This window comes from Athene noctua, chromosome 14 (genome assembly GCF_965140245.1).
Source record: "Athene noctua chromosome 14, bAthNoc1.hap1.1, whole genome shotgun sequence".
Taxonomy (NCBI): Eukaryota; Metazoa; Chordata; class Aves; order Strigiformes; family Strigidae; genus Athene; species Athene noctua.
The window spans coordinates 6835021-6858848 of NC_134050.1; the positions used below are offsets into that span (position 1 = coordinate 6835021).

General features: G+C 37.8%; 1 protein-coding gene across 5 annotated transcripts in view; it reads right to left on the reverse strand.

Annotated features, from left to right (window-relative positions):
• The window catches only part of GAS2 (growth arrest specific 2), a 95200-nt gene that overhangs the window by 54318 nt on the left and 17054 nt on the right, over nucleotides 1–23828 (reverse strand). For all 5 annotated transcript variants that reach the window (XM_074918188.1, XM_074918185.1, XM_074918187.1 and 2 more), the window contains 2 exons: nucleotides 22602–22726; nucleotides 2684–2825 (listed from right to left, as the gene is read on the reverse strand). In XM_074918188.1, coding sequence (XP_074774289.1) covers nucleotides 2684–2825; nucleotides 22602–22726 — 267 coding nt within the window. The remainder of the gene's footprint in view (nucleotides 1–2683; nucleotides 2826–22601; nucleotides 22727–23828) is intronic.

A 23828-nucleotide genomic window follows, 5' to 3' on the forward strand; every position in this document is an offset into this window, starting at 1 on the left:
TGTTCCATTCAGTGAGGAATGCCCTCATACGGCTTCCATCTGAGTGCTACAGAAGTGGGAGTGCTGGATGCATTTGTGTGCAGTTATTGATTGATTTTCAATATATCAAATTTTCAACTGACTTTCAATTTCAAAGACTTCAGAACTCATCAAGATGAGAACAGATTTTTAAGTAATGAGAAATAATAAAATTAATAATTTCTTAGCTAGTATATACTCAATTTTGCTGATCTCTAAATAGACTTGGGAACTTTTTTTTTTTTTTTAAATCACTGGTGTCATAAATCCACCATTCAAATATTTCAGTACCATAAATCTTCAAAATTACTCTTATAACATTAGAATACAAATTTTCAAAAAAAAGGCCTCAGGAATCTTTTATGTGATACAGTGGCGTGAAGAAAACATCACTATGTGCATCTAATTAAATAATACAATATTTACATACCGTAAGGCAGAACAGAGTAAAAATAGAAGATAAAAATCAAGTCAGTTAAGAACATTAGCACAGTAAGGTTCCTCAATATAGACAGAAAATAGTTGCTTTATCCCTACAAATTTACATATCAATACAGTTTATTAGCATGGGGAAAAAAAGACAAGAAAACACAAAAAGCAGTTATGTCTGTAACCATAATTTCACCACAATTATTTATTATCAAAAACACAGCAGAAATCCATGAGGCAGTGCGAACACTGAGATGTCATTTACACATTTCTTACCACTTTGAACAGAACCTTTGATATTACTTACCTTTGCTGAATTTTTATTTCCCATGCAGTGGAGAATTGATTTGTGGGAAAGAGAGGAACATAAAAGCTTTAGATTGGCAACTGTTACGATTCATCATTATACCTAATGCATTAGAAAAACCTCAAATGAAATCAAAACTTTTACAAGTTCTAGCTCAGACCAAGGGAGCATTGTAGCTTCTATTTTTATCTTTTTTAGAAATGGCGTGGTCACTATCACCTTCTCAAGTTCAGAAAAAAAGGTCAAAATATTATCACGTCTTAATCTTATTTCCAGCACTGTAAGTCTTTTCAACAAGTACATTCTATAAACAGTAACACTCAGAGAAGGAAAAAAACAGAACCTAGTTTTCAATCAGTGAAGAAAATCAGTCAGTAATCAAACAAAACTAGTACAGCACAGGCTTGCACACTGTGTATTTGGGCATATTTCACTTCAGTTTTCTGAGAGAGGAAGGCATCTTGAACATCAACTTTCCCAGTCCATTTGCACTCAATCTTACATTGTGGCAGGCAAAGCACTGCGTATGTGTAAAAATTAACTTATCCAGGGAATGTTGGAATTTCAGCTATGCCAATTCTATCTCTAAATGAGATCTGGTTTCTTAACAATGCACAAGAAAATTCTTTATATACACAGTTAACCTATTATTGGAACAGTGGTAAACTGCTGGGTTTACCATAGCAGTATGAAGTCTAAATCCATTTAAGTGTTGGATTAACTACAAGTTGTTCTGCTCATCTCATACATGGGAGGCCTGTGTCTCCTTCCTTCTTGTCTTAGCAAATTTCTTTCCTAGGTAATGTCCAACTTCTCCATTATTTCAAATCTTTAGAAATACAATTACTGTCAATCTTCCACATGATTTACCACATCCATAGAAATTTTGTCTTGAGGACTTAATCACCAAAACAGAGACAATACATATATCCTCCTTATTGTTTGTCACCATTCTGATACTAGCTTCTTCTCTGCCAAGCATTTTTTCCTGGAGATTAAATTAAATTATTTTACAAGAACCTCACAGGATAAAAGAATAGACAAATATAAAAAAAAAAAATTCAGAAATAGTTGTGCTAGAAGAGCAAGACTGTAAGAGAACGGGACCGGATCAGTTGCAACACAGATAAGAACTTCAGCTGTGCAGTCAAAGACTTTTTGAACAACAGAACAAAGAAGCTCTTGATTCAGTACAGTGTGTTCATTTCTCTTCCACAGAAACTGACCTATCATCACAACTGCTTTAGACTTTTATCTGAGTTCAGATAACAAATAAACATTTCATTCTGTTCATTTCATAATATTTGGCTGAAAAATTCTTGAGGTAAGATTCATAAGTTTTCCTCTGAAATAAGAAGAGTTAAAATAATGAAGAATATGTAGTACTAGAACAGTGATTTCCAAAGCAGCCCAATTCTTTTGATGGAACACCCTGAAGCACTAGTGTTGGATAAATTTTTGTCCAGAGCTGCACAAGGGGATCAACTGGAAAAAAGGTCAATATAGCACACAGAGAAAAAAAATGTATTTTCTCGCCTCCTGTGCAACCCACTGAATCTGCATGAATAGTTAAAAGTCTGCAGCCAAAACTGAGAATGCACTTCTATCCTACTCTCCCAAAACAGAAAAGCACCACCTTATACATTGAACTAAGGAACAGCATTCCATGATCAAAAAAGTGTGTGTAAGATAAAAAAAAAAATCTGTGTGCAAGATATTATAGCAAGATTTTTGTCTCATTTCATCTCCTCTTAAAATAGACTTAAACGAATGTTAAGTGGTTTACTTTATTTGTTCATGCTTCAGATAAGAGGCAGAATTAAAACAGTCAAATACAGGCCAGATTTGGAGACAGGATCTATTAAGGATCTTTCAAGGCAAAACACAAGTTACTTAAAATTACCAACTACTTTATAAACAAACACATACCCAAACCTTCTGATTCAAACAGGCAGGTATCATCCACCCCTACATCTCTGCACCAGGATAAGAAATTCGCTGTGTTGTCTCGTGCAAAAAAAGACCCTGAAGGAGCATTGGCTTTGCATGGAATCTTCCGTACTGGTAAAGTCTGAAAAAAAAAGTTAGATAAATGATACATGCAAGCATAACACTTAGGTATTATGAAATTAAAACACAGGTTTAGCATAGATGGGTGACTGCCACCAACATATTTCCTTTTCTTGGAATTCTTTAATAGACAAGAAGAATGAGAACTGAATTTAACAGCATGGCGTTGTCAACCACAAAGTCTTTTCAAAAGCATCATGATAGGCTACAAGACATGAAGTTCAGTGCTGAATCAGTATTAGCAACTTTTTAGGAAAATTAGCAACTACAATTGTGGGATTTAGTGTGTGGTTCAGATCACTGAATTAAAAAAAAAAAAATATAAAAGACAGATTTTCAACTAGGAACTGAACTTTCCCAAAGTTGAAGTGAATTACTTTCATATCTATATTAGGAAAGAATCATAGTGTCAGTGTAAAGCAACAGGTCTTGATGTCTAAAGACCATAAACACTTCAGAAAGGCCACCATCTCCCATTTAGCAACACACAAATGTCATCTACTAGCTACAAGATCAAGGTTTAACACAGAGCCAGGCTCTCATTGTACCAGAGTAGCTCTACTTACAGGATTTTGATACCAGAGGGGATGCTACGGATACAGCTTATCAATATCTGAACCAAACGGAGTAATTACCGCAGCAAGCTTTTTGCTTGTATTGCTACATTTACTGAGACACATGCAAAGAATCCTTTAGCATTTACTTTACTTCCATTTTTTCCTCAAAGAACAGCCGCCATCCGTGCCAAAATGAAGAAGGAATGAAACACTGTTACTATGTAAGTTTAGAAATCTCTATACCATAGAGGAATTCAGACCCCATGTCGACTTGAGGTGCTGCTTTTCTAATGCTGATTTATGAAATACTTGCTTCTGTTCTGGAGTCAGTAGTTACTCAATGGCAAATGAGCTAAGAGGTAGACAACTGAAAATGGTGTCTCTACTAGTTCCTAGATCTATGTCCAAAATTCTGTTTTTAACCGTCCAAAATAATTCTTCAAAACGTGGAGGACAAAAAAGACACAGGAGGAGGTTTCCCCTTAAAACAGCTGCTGATAGCATCCTAATGTCAGTATCAAAGACAGTTTATAAAGAGTTATTTATTATTTTTATATTAGACATATGATGGCAGCAATGTAATTGCAGAACACTTCTACATACACAGAGCTACTCACCTCTACATACCCTGGCAAACCAAATAAACTGCAAATAGAATAGCTCCAGGCATAACCACCATTCGACTTATTTTATCAATACGTCAATGGGAGCTTATAAATTATCTTGGACATATACACCCGCCTTATAAACGTTTAGACCTATTCCTCAGATCACCATCTAGCTCTCATTCCCCCATGATTCTTGTCCCAATTGCAATTCTTCACATTTCCTTGTTTCGCAAAAATTAAGCTTATGTTTCAAAATATTTACAAGGAGATATTAATACGTTTCTACATTGTATTAGGAGAAAACACTGACCAGTTTTACACAACATTTTAAAGAAAACTCTGAGTAAACCTTGTGTCACCGTCACGAAATCACTTCCTGGACCATACTGGAACAAGTGAGAGGAAGGAGGAAGAAAGTAGGGAAGAGAGCTGCTCATTAAAACCAGTATCAATAAAAACCGTAAAACCTGATTTCCTCCAAGGGGCTCTAGATATGGAATAACCTTACAGATCAATCCCTTGCCATTCTTCTGGGGGAAAAGAGAGGGAGGGGAAAAGAGAGGGAGGGGAAAAGAGAGGGAGGGGAAAAGAGAGGGAGGGGAAAAGAGAGGGAGGGGAAAAGAGAGGGAGGGGAAAAGAGAGGGAGGGGAAAAGAGAGGGAGGGGAAAAGAGAGGGAGGGGAAAAGAGAGGGAGGGGAAAAGAGAGGGAGGGGAAAAGAGAGGGAGGGGAAAAGAGAGGGAGGGGAAAAGAGAGGGAGGGGAAAAGAGAGGGAGGGGAAAAGAGAGGGAGGGGAAAAGAGAGGGAGGGGAAAAGAGAGGGAGGGGAAAAGAGAGGGAGGGGAAAAGAGAGGGAGGGGAAAAGAGAGGGAGGGGAAAAGAGAGGGAGGGGAAAAGAGAGGGAGGGGAAAAGAGAGGGAGGGGAAAAGAGAGGGAGGGGAAAAGAGAGGGAGGGGAAAAGAGAGGGAGGGGAAAAGAGAGGGAGGGGAAAAGAGAGGGAGGGGAAAAGTGCTCAGTTCTTACAGACCAGGGCTTTTTATTCCTTAGGAAAAAAAAAAAAAAAAAAAAAAAAAGCAGCTGTTAGCACTAGACACATTTCCAGACTGGCACCCTTCTTTCACATCACACTAATTTCTTCAAAGAAACAATGAGTATCTGTACCCTGAGGCAAATTCTCAAATTCTCATTATACTCTACAGACTGCTTCACACGTTCAATTTCCCTTGTGACTTACAGCCTTTAGAAAGAAGTAATGCAGCATTTGTCCATCTCTGCCCATTCCCCCCCCCCCCCCATGCTTTCTCAGGAGATTTTAATTGGACAAGTCTAACAGTTTTAAAAGAGCACCCGCTTCTGTTAAAAGGAGTCACACAAAATTCTCTGGCAACCTGCTGGAGGAAGGTCAACTAATCCAGACTGCATTTGGAGAAAAGCTGTCAAAACAAGCCTTCTCTTTCATGATTTTGTACTAAAAAAATCTTCCACAAAACACTGCAAAAACCTTAAAGAAGTTCCTTCTTCAAAATAATTTCCCTAGCGAAGGTCTAACGTGACCTTACTTCCTCCAGTGGAGAGAAGGAAGAAGCAGCATGGGCAGGGATGTTGGGCTGGCTACCAGCAGCATGAAGCCAGGTGGAACACACAGGGAGCAGCAAGAGCTGGGCTGCTGCATGAGGGAAGGTAAACCAGGAGCCAAGGGTGACCTGGCACAGGTGGTGGCAGCCCTCACTGGCAACGGTGCAGCCCCACACCACCTGAGTATGGCAGTGCTGGCGACATTACTGCTTTAGCCAACTGTCCTGTGAAAGATGAGGCAACAAGTCAGATCTAGTGTCTGTCCAGGAAAACAAGTCAGAAACAGCAGAAGACACGGCTGGACACAAGGCTACAGCAGAAGCTGAGGCTCCAGCCACAAAGCAAGGCTGGAAATGGTCTGTCCACATCGTGGCTCAGGCAAGAAGCGGGGATGAGGTCAAAGGGAGCTCCTGGGCCATGGGCAGAGAGGGCAGGTTGTGTCCCAGGTGAGGCTGGTCAGGACTATTGAGGTATTTTGGTTCTCTCAGGTCCTGACATCAATTATTCTGTGTTTTTTAGTGCTTCAGTGGAATCAATCCCTTCAGAAATACATGGCTAGTTTATAATCAAATCTGTCTTGTCAGTAAATTCAAAGAGGTGCCATTTCACAGCACTGTATCTTCAATCTCATTACATACAACATCCACTGTACACACAGTGTACTTGAATATATTCTCACAGAAACAAAATACCAGCAGATATAAATGGGTTTAACACAATTTAAAAAAATCAATCAGAATTAAATTATTTTACCATAATACCTCTGCTTAGACTAGATTATCTGAAGTAATTAATGGATGTTGAACCAACTGAGTTCACAGGTCAACGTAAGGAGGCCAGACAAATTATATCTGACAAAACTATACTCTTTGGAATTTTTGAATGATTATGTCAAATCTAAAGAACAAATCCTGGATGACCTTCTCGTGGATTAGCAGCACTGTGACAGGAACAAGATGACAAGAAGCCAGCTCCAGTACTCCTGGTACTTGCCGACTTGTGCATAAGCTACTTGAGAGAGCACAGGAAGGAGATAAAGCTGGTTACTTTTTGGCTGAAAGCAGGCACGGAATGCCAAATCATGTCACCTCCCAGGTCACTCTTCAGTTCTCATCTCTGGATTTTCCACAGTGCCTGTATATAAATTTGCTCTCAGGCTCTTCTTTGCAGAAAACTAGCAAGTCTCCTCCAAGACAAAAACTTTATAACGCCAGGAACAGCTCAGAAGAGCATTACAGGTGAAATCATACCAGCTTTGTTGCCTTACACTCATTTCTCCCAACTCCAGCCCAGATGATTCTGTGCCTTTAAACTTTGTCCTGTCACATCCCCTATTCTTTCATGTCATGTTAAGGGTATTAAACATCCCCTATTCTTTCATGTCATGCTAAGGGTATTCTGGAGGTCTGTGATAGAACCCTGTGATGTTATTTCGGGAAATTTGAACTAGGAAAAAAAACACAAAAAAAAGAGACATGCATGGCTGGTGGCTGCCATCTGGCAATCAGAGGAGACTTGGACCTAGTGCAGGCACAGCCAACCTGCTCCACTCGGCCCTGAGCCCACAGGGCAGGAGCAAGTCTGCAGCCCTGGTCCTGGAGCCCAGGAGCAGCTCCTTGGCACAGATGTCCTCAGCAGTACAAAAGCAGCTTGAAGTGAGGAGATAGCCAGGAGAACCTGCACTGCCTTTCTTTTAAGGGGCTATTGGGAAGGCATTCCTCTGCCTGGCAGGAACACAGAAAACTATTGTTTTCCCCCAGGGTCACTGCTGCTCCTAGTACTAATGACATATGAATAAAATCTTGTTATAAATATTTTATGTCTTCTGATTTAGGTAGATGGTAACGACCGAATACAGAAATGCTTTCAAGAAAAGCAGCTCAGAACAGATGGCTTATGTGTCAGAAATCTGTGCAGATAAAGCCAGAAGATAAACTGTCTAAAACTTCATGTACGTAACTGACCATCCATAAATTACACTTCTATACCTTGACAATCAAGACAGACCTTTAAACACATCAGTCAACTTAGCTTCATGGCAAATCTTAGACATTCATAGAGCTTGCAACATTTCTTTTACAATTATAAAGATTACAGTGTCTTTTAGAAATACGTTTTAGTAGTAACAGCTACTGACAGCTAAGAGTCTAGGTACAGAACTATCAAACTTTATTAAATCTTGTAATATTTTCTGGTTTCGTAGTGACAGAAAAGATGTCTGATTAATGGGTGCCCTAAACAATTCAGAAATGACAAACACCCAGGTGTAAAAACAAGGCATGTCTGGACTACAGAAGGGAAAAAACCTACATTACTGAAGGAACAAGAAAAAAAAAAAAGCTTTCAGTCATTTTATGGAACAAATACTACACAGATAAATATCTCCAACATCACATGTTCTCACTAAAATGTAGCATTCTATATTTCATCCCTTTTCCCACAATATTAGGGTCTTGCAGAAGAGAACAGCAAAAAAACCCTCCTCTCCATTCAACAATAGCACGATCAGGTTTATCACAGAAGTCATAAGGAAATACTTGTATTTTCTTATCACCTACTAAATTTCCCTCCCACCTTTTAAATAGAAACCTACTTTTTAAATATTTCCAAAACTATCACTGTAATTTTCAAGCTAAAACACATGAAAGCTCTTATTTAAGAAAGGTTTCATGCACAAATATTTTTTACTGATTTGTATAAATGGCCTGACTATCTCAAAAGTGCTTTCTAACAGATCATTCTGAAGTAATTAGGTTTCCATATGGCAAAAGTGACTTTTGTTGACATAGTATAGTATAACCGCAGTTGCTTTGAAACAGCAGTGGTCGCAATTACTCCTATCAAATATCATGAAAACAATTCCCCAGTTACACTCCTTTTACAATCTTGTCTTGTTGATGTGCATGCATGTGGTTTAATGCAGGATGTGAAAGTGTGAGTGAAACATATGATGCAATCCTGGAAAAATGCTGTCAGGTTCACTTCTAAACCCAAAAGGGACTCTCTTACACCGATGCCCTGAAATCACAGGGAAAAATGTAATTTTTTGACCTGTTTTTCCAAAATAAGGGTCTACAAATACATGTTGAAAACCCTTATTTTTTTATAGCAGACTCGAGCCACATATTGAAGATTCCTAATCGTACTTCCTTCTCTGAATAGATGATTTCACAACTTTGAACTGTCACTCCCACCTGAATAAAAGGAAAAAGATTAGCAATTCTGTTTGTTATGGAAGAGGGTTACAGTTAGCTAGGCACTCAGGAATATTTGCTTTTACTGCCTGATGACCTACATTAACCAAAATGGGGGGAAAAATTTTAGAGGCTGCAGTATCTACCTGCAGTGGTCTCTCTCATGTGGCTATTTAGCATTACATAAGCACAAATTCAGATTGAAACGTCAGTTTATCAGCGAGACACAACATGTATCTGTTTCAGAATTTTTCACAATTTTGCCTTTAACTTTGCTACTGGCCACAGAGCTATTCTTTCTCTTTAATTCTTCCCTCATTTCACTTAGATATTCTTAGAAATGCCCTCCTCCCCCTTACAAAATCTGAATTAGCTCATTAGGACAGGAAATACAAAAGAGAAGTTCTAATACAATCTTCTCTAAATATGATTTTTCACCTTGTGTTTTATTAATTTATTGAACTTAAGTGAACTGAAGCTCATTGTTATAAGAGCTTATTGAGCTGTTACAATTCACCTCACCACAGAGTGACAATACCCCTAACCAAGCATCATTTATTCACTTGCTATTCTTAATTCTTCAGGAACTCAAGCCTAAAAAGTTTCAGATCCTATTTATAAATCACAGAAGTGGTGTCCCAGACACTCATTTCAGTAAAGGAAAATTAAGTTTACCTTAGACCACTTTTCAGTGCCAAAATTCAGTTTTAGTGAATAGCCATAAAGTATAGACAAGTATGAACTCGACATTAAATAAGGAAACTCTAATACCGACAAGGTAAAACGACTATTCCTTGGCAACATGGGCCCAGTTCTGTCTTTCCCCCCACAACATTTACTATGGGAGAGAACATTTTCCAAATATAATGGATGGACCAACCATCAAAAGAAGGTGCTAAATGCATATGAAAAATAGAAAGAACTCTGAATATGGAAACAATACACAGAATTTAAAATTAAACATTTCCCACTGCAAAAAATAAAACATAAGAAAAAAAATATAATCCCCCCCAGTCCTCCCAAATTTGCAATAAAAGTTAAAATCCAGGAAAATTTAAAAACCAAAAACTCAACGTGGACATTTTGAAGGCTTATGAGACATCAATAAAAATTGCCCAATTTTTCAGCAGTCATGGAACCAGGAACAGCTTCCAGATTGATGAAAAATGACATTGCACTTACAACAAAGAAAGCATCCCTAAGCAACTTGCTTAACAACTGGTGAAACACTGTCCTTCAGTGAAACAGTCTTTGCACTGTCATATTAAGTAGAGAGATGTCACTTTAATGGAGGTTGGATTTCAAGTTTAAAGATCATGTGTTGACCAGATTTTTACCCTATGTAATCACTGCAGAGATCATCAAAAGCCAAAAATCACTCATTATCAACTTCCTAGATTCTAAGAAACCATTTGTGACCATTTCAGAATACCTAACAGATTTATGATATGCCAATAAAAACAATTAACATCATCAAGTCTTTATATCAACATACAGACTACAATGTTAAAATAAATACAGAACTAAGGGAATGGTTTAGCCCTGTTATTAGTGTCAAAGTACAATACATTCACCCACTTCTTCCACGTAGCATTAGTTTTAACTTCTTAACAGTAAGCATAGATGGTAAATAAGCTTAATTTAACAGCAATACCGTTTTCAAACTTCAGATTGTGTTCATGGCTTTGTTATTCTAAGTGCTCTGTCCAAGACACAGCTTGCTGGTCACAGAGCAAAAGATGAAAATGTTGGTTAACGTTCCAAAAAAGATGAGGTTAATAAATAGTTATGAAAAACTAATTTAACAGAGACACTGCAACTCCAACTTCCAGCAGCGTGTTAGAAAGCCAAGGAATACAAGAGACGATTCAATTCACATACAATGCACGGGAAAACTGGGATACCCAGAACTAAATAATGTCAGAAATTGGCAAGGCAGAAGTTTCATTCACCAGTTTAAGCACATCTGATTATTTGACTGATGACTAATTTAGTCAAGGGACATGCCCATTGCAACGTATGGAGGCAGAGTCACGATGTCTGCCAGAATCAGGCGGCCACCTGTGAGAGGCTGGCGATTGGGCTGCGGGATAACACGGAGACTGACAACCAGGAACCTTCTGCTGGAGAGCAGGTGAGGCACAACTAATGGAAGCTGACAACAAAGAGCCCATTTAAACAGATGTCAGACCCTGTTCCTGCCCACTCAATTTGTGCAACTGAGGGTGGGATTAAGTCACCAGAGTCCAAAACCTTGGGGAGGTCTATAAATTGACTTTCAAAACTTGCAGACATCTAACTCTGTAACATATCTATGCCTACCGACAAGTTCACTTTTATTAGGAGTCTTTTCAAAGGTCTTGTAGAAGTAATTTACTAACTCCAGGCATGTATGCCCCAGAAATTAAAAGCCATTACTTCTATTTATCCGCAATCTGAAAAGGCTATCAGGCCAAATGCCAAAATGAAAGGAGGTTTGGTTTCTTCCTACTGCTGTAGTAACATTAAAGAGAGAGGCTACCATTAAATAGCATTAAAGAGAGACTGTAATAAAAATAAAAAAGAATGTAAGTTTCTTAAAATTTTATAAACAGATAAACTAAGACAGATACACTAAGGTAAGCCATGGCAAAGACCTCCTTGCAGTGTTCCTGAAAACAAACACAAGGAGAAAAGCCTGGGATTTAGTAGTTCATTCCTGCTCAATAAATGCTCTATAATTTGTTCTTAAACACCTGTTTTTCAGAATTTACGTTCAGATGCGGATTTTTAAAATTGGCATTTCATAATAGATTTCTTAGTATCTGATTATAACAGAATGGGGCAATGCTCTTTCAGGACAATTACACCTTATCTTTGATAAGTCATCATGAGCTTTTCCCTATCACAACTACAGAGCCAGAAGTGAATTAATGTAGAGTTAATTGAAGAAGTTGAAGAATCCTAGTTTCTGAATTTCCCTCATTTATATTGTAATATAATGAGAAAGACAGAAGGATTTCATTTGAGTAAATTGTTAGTGGCTATTTCATTGTGAGACAGCACAACCTGTGAATGAACATGGCAACTACATGCTTAAGTAGCAATTTTTCCATGAGATATTAACCAGTCAAATCTGAGTGGATTTTCATAGGACACATTTCAGAAAGCATCTTATTAACCCACAGTCATGCCTTGTCAAATACTGCACTCTTGAAGGGGATATGATTCTCTCAAAATAAAGTTGAATATGAAAAATATTGAATTTTGGCAAAAACCCCTCATTTTAGTCTCAGAAATTTTAAAATCGCTTTTCCCCCTTAATCGTTCCAGAAGAACCCAAACTAAGGACAACGCTTAGAAAATTTCAGTCTGAATAGCTCAAGTCTATCAAAACACATTATAGCTTCTAAAATTTCATATCAAAAGACCTTTCCATACTTTCCCTTACGGTATGGTGTAATATAGTTCAAATAACCAACATATTACTTTGATCTATGGAATTATAGTGGATAACCTTTCACTGGCAGTCTGAATAACAAATGTCAGAAGCCATTCACGTTCCTTAATGTAACAATTATAACGGTAGGTATGCTGCTGTATTACAGTCATGCCTCTTCTTCCTTTTCCTGCTGTTTTTCTCTCAATGATCAACCTCACGCTTTGTGACCCTTTGAAGTGCAAGGCAGGGTGGGGGGTTCCCAGCCTGTTCTGTTAGATTAGTTCCAAATGGTGCTTTACCTAATGTGAGCCAAGTGTCAAGGAAGACTGTGATAAAGATCTACACAGACTAAAGGAAGACAATTTTTTCAGATGCTTTATCTGTTCGATTTTTGGTTTTCCAGATGTTTAACAAAGATACAGTTTTTATGCAGATGCTGAAAACATTCAGAAAAATTTTGACATGTAGCTCACTGCAGGCAACGCTGATTCTCCAAAGCCCGGTATGTTCATTTTTAAGAAAAATTGCATCTTTGCCTTTATGATAAAGAATCTGATTTTTCTGTGAGTTTTCCAATTAGAAACCACAAGGAAAATGCTAGAGCCCTGGGAATTCTAAGCTGGCGTAGAATTTTAAAATGTCTGTGATTTGAAAAACATGTTGGAATGTTAATCTATAGAGCCAAATTTCCAAACCAGCCTTAAATCAGCCTCTAAAGTTGCTAACAAAACTTTATTGTACACTTGAAGCATTTGGCGCCAATTTACATATACAAGCACAAATGGGAATTCATGTTCATTTAAATAAACAAATTGGACATAATTATGATACCTATAAATCGGTGTCTATGCCTCGAAGTGATTTCTGTTGTCTCCTTCTGCATTGCAGTCATCACTTATGGCTGTATATTCACTATTCGCATTGTTTCAGAAATTTTGGCTCATTACTGGAAGTTCAAGACTCGCTGTTGGTAAATGGACCAAATTCTGTAGTTCTTGCTTCTTCATTATTCCCTAAAAACTACTAACACTACGTTTGACCTAAGAATTGCACAATTAAGCCAAAGATAGTTGGTCTAAATTATGTTTTCTCAAGCTTTTAAAAATATCTGCTGATTTCCATTCAAGTCCCTAATCTTACATTTCTGTTCCAGACTATTCCTAATAGTCTAAATAAAAAGGCCCACAGAAAGATCTGTTACAAAGATTTTTACAGTTTGCTTTATAGACCTAACAAAATAAATAATAGGAATATTACAATGGATTTCACGTAAGAGGCAAAATCCAGCAAATCTAAAAATGGCTGTCTCTGTATTTCTCTCAAAACACATGCCACCCCTATATGCAGTACCCAGATTGAAATGGTAAATTAAATTTAATTTACCATTTCAAAGTTTAATGGTAAAAATGTTAGAAAAACTTCCAGTTTTAATACAAATTTGATGAAGTGTCTAAGTATTAGTATTTCATACAAAACCAATGTTAATTAAATATCTCTGGGAAAAAAATCCTTGAGATTTCTTCTAGTCAAATAATATTATTAGAAAACAAAGTTTCCTTCTCCTGTTGACCTGATTTGCAGTCTGAATCCTTCCGACATATTCCAAAGCAGGAGCTAACAGTCAGTTAACTGCTTAAATCTGTACTGCTTCTTCCAGGACAATTACCTTGAGATGCCAGTTCTGATTATTTCTGCAATGTCAAATAGGCGCAGAGGGAGAGTTACTGCAGGAGAATCCCTACCTCAGGTTTACTGACAAGAGCAAGGCCAGTTCACACAGAGATTAACTGTGGTCCAGCCAAACGAGGGAACAAAGCGTGCTTCCTAAGGACAAGACATATCAGTGGGAAGAACAATCTGGAGACATATGATGTCTTGGTGCTCCTTCCAGGATTGTGTAGCTCTGCCCCACCACAGTGCATGGCTTAAAGTGCTCCTAAAAATCTTTTAAGAAGTTCTTTAGTATATTCACCTGGAAGGTGCTAAGCAGACAACCACATAATATCCTAAATTTCTTCAGAAATCTCCTTTAATAGCCTGGTGGGAAAGAGAACTCTATCCTACCGTGCAATCCTGCTGCAAGCAGAAAAGCTTTAGTTGCACGAGTTACTGGCTGAGGCATACGGGGTTTGTCCACATGACCTGTGGCAGGCAAATATTACAGTATCTGCAAGAAACCTGGTAGCAATCCAGTTGAACATAAGCTCAGCAAGCTATTGACATGTCTGAAAAAGGTACAAGGAATTCTCTAACAAACAGCTTTACAGTCTTGTGGAAATGATTCCTTCCAGATGGATTAGCACTTGTGAGTCATTTCGCAAGATTATTCTTTTCCTCTAATATCCACATCAGTCTGCCACTACAAAGATTAATACACAGAAAGACAATGCTGTACTTTTTTTTCTCCCTCCCAAGTAACTGAGTACCATATCTATATTGTATACGGTCATAAACTGGGTCCACAAACTTTTACTGAAAAACAAAAGTCTCCAGAAAGTACAAGTGTGCAGACAAGCAAATTGCTGCCCCAGACCACAAAGAATCTGTTCATAGCCTAACCACATTCATGAAGTTCTCAACTGGAGAGTCAAATTTATAACTTACAGAGAGCATCCGAACATGGTTCTGGTATAGCTGAGGACTCTTTACCCTGGGCAGACAAGCTCAAGACAACCATTCTACAGATTACTGTATTTGCTGGGAATCCATCCCATCTACAGGACACAGATAACCTTGAGAAACTGAAGCCCACTGTAAAAATAAAACCACCATCTTGATTAGATCAGACTTTCAGCGTGGCCATCCAGTGTCTAAGAAGAGCAAAATCCACATACTTCAAAGGAAGATACTTCAAAGCAGACACAAAATAGAAGAAATTGTCCAAAGAGAAAATTTATTCTTAGCCCTTTCTATCTGAACTTGAACTACACCTTCAGGCATGAAAATTTATACCCTTTCCAAATTTAAAAAACATGAAGCAACTCTCTCTACTGTACCTATGGATGCTCTCATAGCAATCACACATAATCTGATTTCAGTTTAGGAATCTGCTAATCTTATTCTTAACTTAGAATACTTTGATGCAGCAAGTTCAAAAAGTATTATTTTACTTCAGAAAGACCAAATGAAAATATAAATTTAGTAATCTGCATTGCACAGTGCCTAAATCGTTTGTTGAGAGGAAGATTGCCTTTTCAACTTGAAGAATAAAAATGAAGTTATCTGTTTGGGCCTATTTTTTGCATTTTAATATCCGAATAATTTTAATGCACACCCACTTTTTGACAACTCCAGTAAGGGGAGCTCAAAGAGCTTTGGTGTTGATTCTACAAACTATAACATCTAGCCCTAAGATAGCCTCATCATTTTTAAGAGCCCTTCAAAAGTACTGGGGTCTTCAAAATTTTATTCTGGTTAGACAAATCTTAAACCAACTACTGAGTCTTCGAATTATGCCAAGCACAGCCTGCCTCCTGTCCACCAGCCAAGCTATCTACCTTGGGAAATTATTAAATATTTCTCTAGTTCTCTTCTTGGTTTGATATTTGATTAGTTCAAGTGAAAATATACTGACATGACCTATTATACCTTCTACAATTTGTCAGACGTATGTTATTCTGTAAACAAAAATAACAGTTTGCCCTTACAATATCTGTACAAATGTCTCACCTCGTCCAAGACTTGAACAGTCTGGATTACTTACAAATTAGGGTTACAGTAACATAGTCCATCATTTAACTTACGTGATAATATATCAATATGAAGATACATAAGATTTTCTATAACCAAATTTCCTCATTTCTAAACTGCTGCCAGACAATTTGCTTTCTTTGATGATGCATGCCTTGGAGACTCAGAGGCATTTGTTTCTCCTCATGAATCTCCAGGATTCTCATAATTTCTCCATTCATATAATTCCCTTTATGCAAAGGAATGACTGAAAAAATAGAACAACCATAAACACATCTTTTGTTCTTATAAATCATTAGAGCAATCCCAGGGCTGTTACTCAATTCCATCTCTCACTGGTTTGGGACATGAGTCAAATCCTAAGCCATCGGTCCAGATTCTCTTCTTTAGAAGGACTGTTTCTCTTCTTCTCTTTAGAAGGACTGATTCTCTTCTTTAGAAGGACAAGCAAAGGTCTGTTTCTTGTAAATGAGCAGTCAAATACCAATTTGTTTTCATGACGGGAACTACCTAATACTAATCACAGCTCACCAAATGGGGCAGCAATACTCAAAGGGCTCAAAGCACTTCAGTGTTCACAAATCAAGCCAATATTGTATAGTGAACAGTATTCCCAGGTTACAGATGTGGAAAATGTAAGCACAGAGATATATTCTCCCAAAAGCAAACAATAAGCTTGCAGCTGAGATGGGGAATTAACTTGGCCTCTAGTTTATAATCTTGTTCTTTTGCCACCAGCCCCTTCTTTTAATATTGACAGAATTCAAGGCAATTCCCTGGCTTTTCAAGTCCTTTAGCTTACAGGATTCTGCCTCTACTTTCACAGATATACATAATTTTCTTTAAAAACATAAATGCCTTGATATTTAAAACAAACTGTGAGTTATGAAACTGATTGTTTCACCTCTGGGATACAACTTCAATATTAGAACTTAAAATTAAGTGCAAAAACCTTCCATTCCCAATAGTGGTTCATGCCTATTAATTGCAACTTTCAAGATGCAGAATGTGACTCTTCAAGGGCCCTCACTATACAAAAATTTCACCTTATGCAAATGTGCATGACTCTGAGAAGCCAATGGTGTCAAAGTGATCTACACCCACCAAGCATCAGATTCGCTGAGTACATTTCCCAGAAGGAAGTGAAAGCTTTGGGTATGGAACAACTGCAAAATACTCTTCAGATACTAGGGCTATGGGTGAGACATGGACAGAATTTCTTATATGTTAGAAAATACATGAATGTGTGTGTGCAGAAATTACTGTTTTCATAGACAGTTTCAATAGAAGTGCAGGTGCACATCCAAGGACAAAATTTACCTGCCTTTTTCTACACAACAACTTTATTTCACTGCACATTCAGTTTAAACTTGTTAACTCAGCTCCCACTGGAAGAACAAAACTAAGTGCATATTTGAATTAAGCATTTTAGGACTTAAATATTTGCATCTGGATTTACTTTGTACTTCTATTTCTCTTACAGGCCAAACCAAATCTAGATCCCAGATTCCTAAAAGTGACGTTGAATTTTAGATTCCAATTCATTGTTCAGAAGTATTTCTAAGAGATATTTGAGTTGAGATTTATCTGATTAACCTTTGAGAACTTGTAAAAAAAGGATGACTCAGCTTCAACCTCTTTTCATTCGTTTGCCATGAAAACATTGTTTTCAGTAGACTGGTCATAAATATATAGGCAGCTTCAAGGATGGTGGGCAGACTAGTATGCCCTATCTATTAAAATGGTGATAACTATTAACACAATTTATTTATGTTTATTTTTAAATCTTAATTAATGGGCTTACTCAACTAAGCCCAAGCAAATGTGGTCTCTGTGCATACTGCACATGCCTTGATGTTCTGAATTTGTTTGTACAGCTGTGAAATTCTCAAATTAACTATCTGTCAGGAAAAGTGAAATACTGCCAGGAGAGCATGCAGATGAAATCCAAGCCAATGGAAGAAAATTACAAAATGGCATCTTATGACATGAATCACTTTTATGGAATAATTCCTGCTATAATAATAAGTCTGTAGTTTCTAGACAGTAGATCATTAGCAGCAGCAGCACAGGTAGTTCCAACAACTTACTACCACACAAATCTTGAGCATTTATTAAGATTGATAGCAGTCATCTCCTTGTCATTTTATAAATGTACACTATTAGATTTATTTGACTGGAAAATCTCCAGAAAGGGGAAAAAATTACTTTTAAAATATATCATACAATCCCACCAGTCTAATACCACCCTCTCTATTTAAAATTTCCAATTTCACTTAAAAGTTTTGTCTGCCTGAAGCGAAGGATCAAACACATCATCAATGTTTTCAGAATCCTCAGGTTTTCAATCATTGTTTACCTGCTTAACAATTAAGAACATTGTCTTTTGGGATTTGCAAAAGAACCTAGTCCCTAACATCCTTTGAAATGAACAATCATTAAGTTTAGAAACTGAATTGCTTTTAGTAACTTGTTACTGAATGATTAACAAATCAAACACCACAAGGTTTGGGAGCTAGACTTGTCGAAGACATGCCAGTTATCTATTAGGATATCCACAAGTGCCTATTATGGCATCAAGCTCAGAAGGGCAATGAGCAGAGACTGCGAAAATGGCACCAGAGGCTGCCAACCTCCAGGGCTCTCAATCACACATTACTCGCTTGGATAACAGATACCAAAGCAGAGTGCGACCCAGGTGCTGGTTTTAGCTGCAGGGATTCAGACCTGAAGAGGCATCTTTAGACAGAAACAAAAAATGTAAAGTTAAAATAACTTCTCTGAAGTTTGACCCTCGTGAAATGTCCACCTGTACAACCAGCAAGGTATTCAGCCCCAAGAGGCAATAATGCACAGAACATACGAGTGACCCTACTGGGTCAGCTAAAGGTTCATCTAACCCAGATGCAGACCGGCCACACATATCTAGGGAATACTAAGACCATAGCAAACGTGTTACACCTCTCAATATTTTCTCAAGCTCCAACCATTTTCCAGTCTGGGGACTTCCTCATCTAGATGAGGTTCCCATGTATTCAGCCTTCTAAGAGATATCTCTTTCATTACCCTACTAAGTGTTTTCTTGAACCCAGCTAAACTTTAACACTCATTGGCAAGAAATTTCCAACCCGTCTGTAAACAAAGACCCCCTTTTGTTCATTTGGTCCTGCTAGCTTCATTCGATGTATCACAGTTTTTGTATAGAAAAGACTGAACATCTACCATGCCAGTCCTGATTTTGCAGGTTCCATCACATGTCCCATGCTACCTCCTTCCACACTGAAGAATCCTACCCTATTCAGTCACTCATAAAAAGCTACTCCACTGATCTCCTTCACTCATAAAAAGTTACTCCTTCATTGCTTTCCTCTGACTCTTAAGAAGACTTTACTGCTCCGTCACACACCTTTTAATGTCCTTTTCAGTTTCTTAAAGCTGTATTGCCAAGTCACATTACCAGTCATTTCCTAACTCTTTTGAAAACGTTCCCAGGATCCACAAGTGTCTCCATGTGACAAAACAAGGAAGTGTTTATATCTGTACTACCATCTTCCTTACAGATTTGGAAAACAGTATTTTGGGTGGCTCAACTTCTGTAGTTTTCACTTCCCCGATTTATTCCACACTGAAAAAGGCTGATGCTGACCTAGGGGATCCCTGAAGGCTGAAGAAAGTTCAGTCCTCTCTAATAAGAAAGGGAACAATACAGTTCTGTTAAGAAACAAACTGCAAAACTGTCAGTGGGTAGAAACATATTGAGCAAGCAGTTAACTCAGAAGCAATAGGATTTAACCTCTGCCATTCTGTAGAGTATTGTGATATGAACTTAAGGAATTATGGCAAACAACTGATGAGTCAGTGTATGCAATATGAATTTTTAATGTCTTCTTACATGTGTTGCTATAGCTGCTAAACTGGCTGGACAGCCCCAAAAAGATGCACAAGTAAATTCATGGTCAGTAGTACATATCAAGCAGAACAAGATATATCATCTTCCTCTAAGACAAAACTAAACCCAAAATACTTTATGAAGCTTTGCCATCTAGGAAGTAGTTCATACACAAGGAAAAACTTGACTTATGAAAACAGACAAAATCTTAAAGCTTGTGGAGGGACTCAGTAACATTACACACACACACCCCCCTTTATCTACAGCCTTATCCTGTCTCCCTCACTCAGCTGCAACCTGGTGCTACCTTCAAGCTGATCCTTCTGGCAGCCACTCATGATGTATCACTCTGCTTCTAGCTAAAAAATTAAAGTTACACATCTGTATAGAAAAGCATGTTATCTATTCTGATAGAGGCTGAACTCTACAGAAGTCAGTAGCTTCTTCCAGCTGCCAGTGAAGTCACCAGGGCACCTGGGCGAAAGACCGTAACTTCTCCGTTTTCCTGTGCACAGAGGAATAGCCAAATGGCTTCAAAATTCCACATGTGTTATTAACAGAGTGCATAATAATGATTCAGGGGAGGATTGTGGAATTCTTACTGTGCTAAATTTCATACAGTATAATCTTGTTATAAATTTCCTTGGCACCACAAGTCAGATTTTCCAATGTGTAAACTAGTCCCATCGCTTAGGACTGCTACATAGGGAATTAAAATCTGAAAGGATGAATAGCGCTCTAATAGTCTACAATGGCACAAATCTATTACTCTGCCATTTCCTTGAATTCTTACTATACTAAGTATGAAATAACATACATTGAGAAAATAGCAGTGGAGCAGAATTTTCTCCCTTTAATTGCACTGCCTGTTATACCAGTTTGACAAATAAAAGACCAACAAATCTAAGTAATTACAATATATGGGATTACAAATGTCCAACTGGCTTCTAACATAACTTAGGTTCAAAAAAAAGGGATCAGCTAATTGAAGTAATGAAGGCCATATTCTCAGCTGAGCAAGTTTGAATACAAGAAAGGAGCTCTACCTCTTTTCAGTGGCAAAACAGAACTACCAAACATTGGTACATTTCTGGTTTATCTTTCCTAATCGTAGCTCCCTCCAAACGAGTCACCATCAGACAGAAGTCTGATGATACAAAAAACCCCCCAAACCCAACAAAATAACCGACCCCCCAAAAAAGCAGTAGTTAGATATCTAACAAAACCATATTGTTTGAATTTCTGAATATTCACTAGAACTTTGTAGTAGAATTTATGACTATTCTGTTTCCTGAGAATTTTACACTAAATAGACATGGCTTTCTGAGATATCAGTCTGTAAAAAAAATGCTTTACACTTTGAGATTTAATTCATTTTCTAGTACACCAGCTGGGCAAGATATGAAAAGGGAATGTTTTTAGAACTATGTAGCAAAGTTTGCCTTTTGGGTATTCACTGAAGCTTTTAGTAGTTTTTGCTAATAATGGTACCTTTTGCTGGTTTCTTTAAAGGAAAAAACCAAAACAAGTAACCCTTCTCTCTGCCTAGCTAGTTTCCAAGCTAAACCAAAAGACTGACAGAAGTGTCTTCTCAGCTTGGGAGCTACCATGACACCAGGCCATAATAGGCCACCACTGAGGTAAAGACAAGCTGGACCATATCATAAAGAGGAACTCAGAAGTCATCCAGTACTTGCACTAACCAAACCCCGATTATAATTTGAAATATGAAATACAAGTTCCAGCTGTCTTTTCCTTCTTTGTGGGGGAAGGCTTCCCTCTTTCTCTACTTCTTATCTTTCTTTCCAGCTATCTCTTCCTTTTTCTTCAGAAAGGAAACCCAAAGTAAGCAAACAATGTCCCCCTGCACACCCCCCACCCCCACAGAAGATTAAAAATAATTAAATAAATAAAGTCTGCCTTAGTCCAGACAATTCTTCTGCAGAACAATTATGAGCTTGGAATCAAGAAAAACAACTTATGCAGCTGCAGATAACACAAGACCGTCAGTTGTCTGAACTGCTGATAACATTTATGCTGTGCTCCAATTTCTGCTACAGAGTAGTTATGAAAAGATATAGAAGATGCATTATGTGATTTCTGCTCTTGGGCTCTTTTTTTTACCTGCTGTGCATTTGCCCGTTTTAGCTTTCAGGGAAGATACATCTCAATTCAACCAGAAAAATAAAAACAGTTCCACAGTAAATGCATTAATGTAAATGTCAACCATTTAATTTAACTTCTCCCAGAAAAACACTTGGAGCAGTCTTGAATTTCTCCCAGTAAGGTTGTCCTATGAAATACATTTAAATTAAAGGAGGTTGCGGTCAGATAAGATCTTAACCAGATCTTCACAAAGCTCTTCAGGATCATCTAAAGGTTCACATTTTCCCCATCATCCCTGCAACTCTTTACTGAACCCCTTCCATTACACCCACAGGACCTTTAAACTCAAAGTCACCAAAACTAACTATAGAATTTTATTATTGGCCTCCTCAGAGCTGTTTATGGAGGAAAAGGCACCTCCCACAGCCACTTAATATTCCCCTTGCAAATAAATACAAGGACCACATTATCTATCAGCTATCACAGCACCCTGCTAGATCTCGTTCTATGCCTTACCCACCATGTTAAAAGTCATTTTTTGAGTAACTGCTTCTTATAGTTACAATATTCACCCAAGATGTAGTATTTCCCCCGATTTTATATTGTCATTTTCCTACACAGAGAAATCGCCTCCCTGCCCATACAAAAGAAATCTCTTAACTGTGCAAGAAAGGTCAGTACCAAAACAGTCAGATACCTCAAACACTGGTAATACATGCTCAACATTTACCAACACTTACTTTGCCAGGCTTGTTTGCATCAAAGCTGTTTTCTTTAAATTTCTCCTGCAGCGTCTCAGCTAACCGACAAAGCAAGGCACCATTATCCAATTTCTCCATAAACGTTTCTGCTGTTATTTCTCTACCTGAACAGCAAACAGAAAGTTAACATGGCAGAAAGAGTGCAATAGTATAGACTGCATTTGTGTAAAAAGAGAAACCAGTAGAAATCTTGACAACAATTCGAAATATGCTGCAACTGAAAAATTTGCATTACTTTGACTATTTACTGAAGAACCTCACTACTACTTTACTGGTAGACATACAGCAAATTATTAAAAAATAACATGCTTTCTTTGAAAAGGCATGTGCTATTTCTAAAATAATTCTAGCGTATCAGACTTCACATATCTCTTTTACTTATGAAATTCCAGTGATTTTAACATAGCGTTTTAAAAGACAGTGCAGAAGGCAAACGGTTTACACCACTGTGCATGGGTAGCTACAAGTGTAAGAGTTGCTAACACTACTGTAGCTTATTTTTTAACAGAAATAGAAAACCACGTCAAGAAGGACTATTTTTTTTTAACACCACCTTTCAGACTTGATCCTGCAAGAAGTTGACAAGATGTTACAGGGACAATTCTCCTTCAGAAGAGCTTTTTCAGAAGTTAGGTACATTAAAAAAAAAGGAAGAGAATGAAATTTCATGTTATGTATCTACCTGCCACGCAGATTAACACTTTCACCCAACAAACAAAGCCAAAATACTCCGATTTGAAAATGTATCAATTATTATCATGCTAGACAATGCTGTACTTCAGCTGCAGGAGATCATTCCCCCCTGGCTACCGCAGACCAAACGACCTTCCATTACACCATAATTACATCCTCGCAGCAGAGGAGACTACACGAGTCCCACGATGAGATGTGCATTCTGACCAGGCTGGACAGGCCAGGTGAGAAGGGAATCATTTACTGCCCTAGACTGAACTTCCTAGATCTTAACGTTATTTCCGGGTAAAAATATTCCCATTTCTTACTGAATGTTTTCCATTTTCACATTTCTACCAGAAAATCTGCCTTCTCTTTGGACACTTTTTTGACCAGCAGCTGCATTTTTCAGCCCTCTTAATTTCTACTAATATCAAGAGAGCATCAAGGACTAATTCTTGCTCCGCCTATTAAGACAGTATTTATTTATTTTTGGTGATATTTACATACGTCATTTGGAAACACGAATAATAC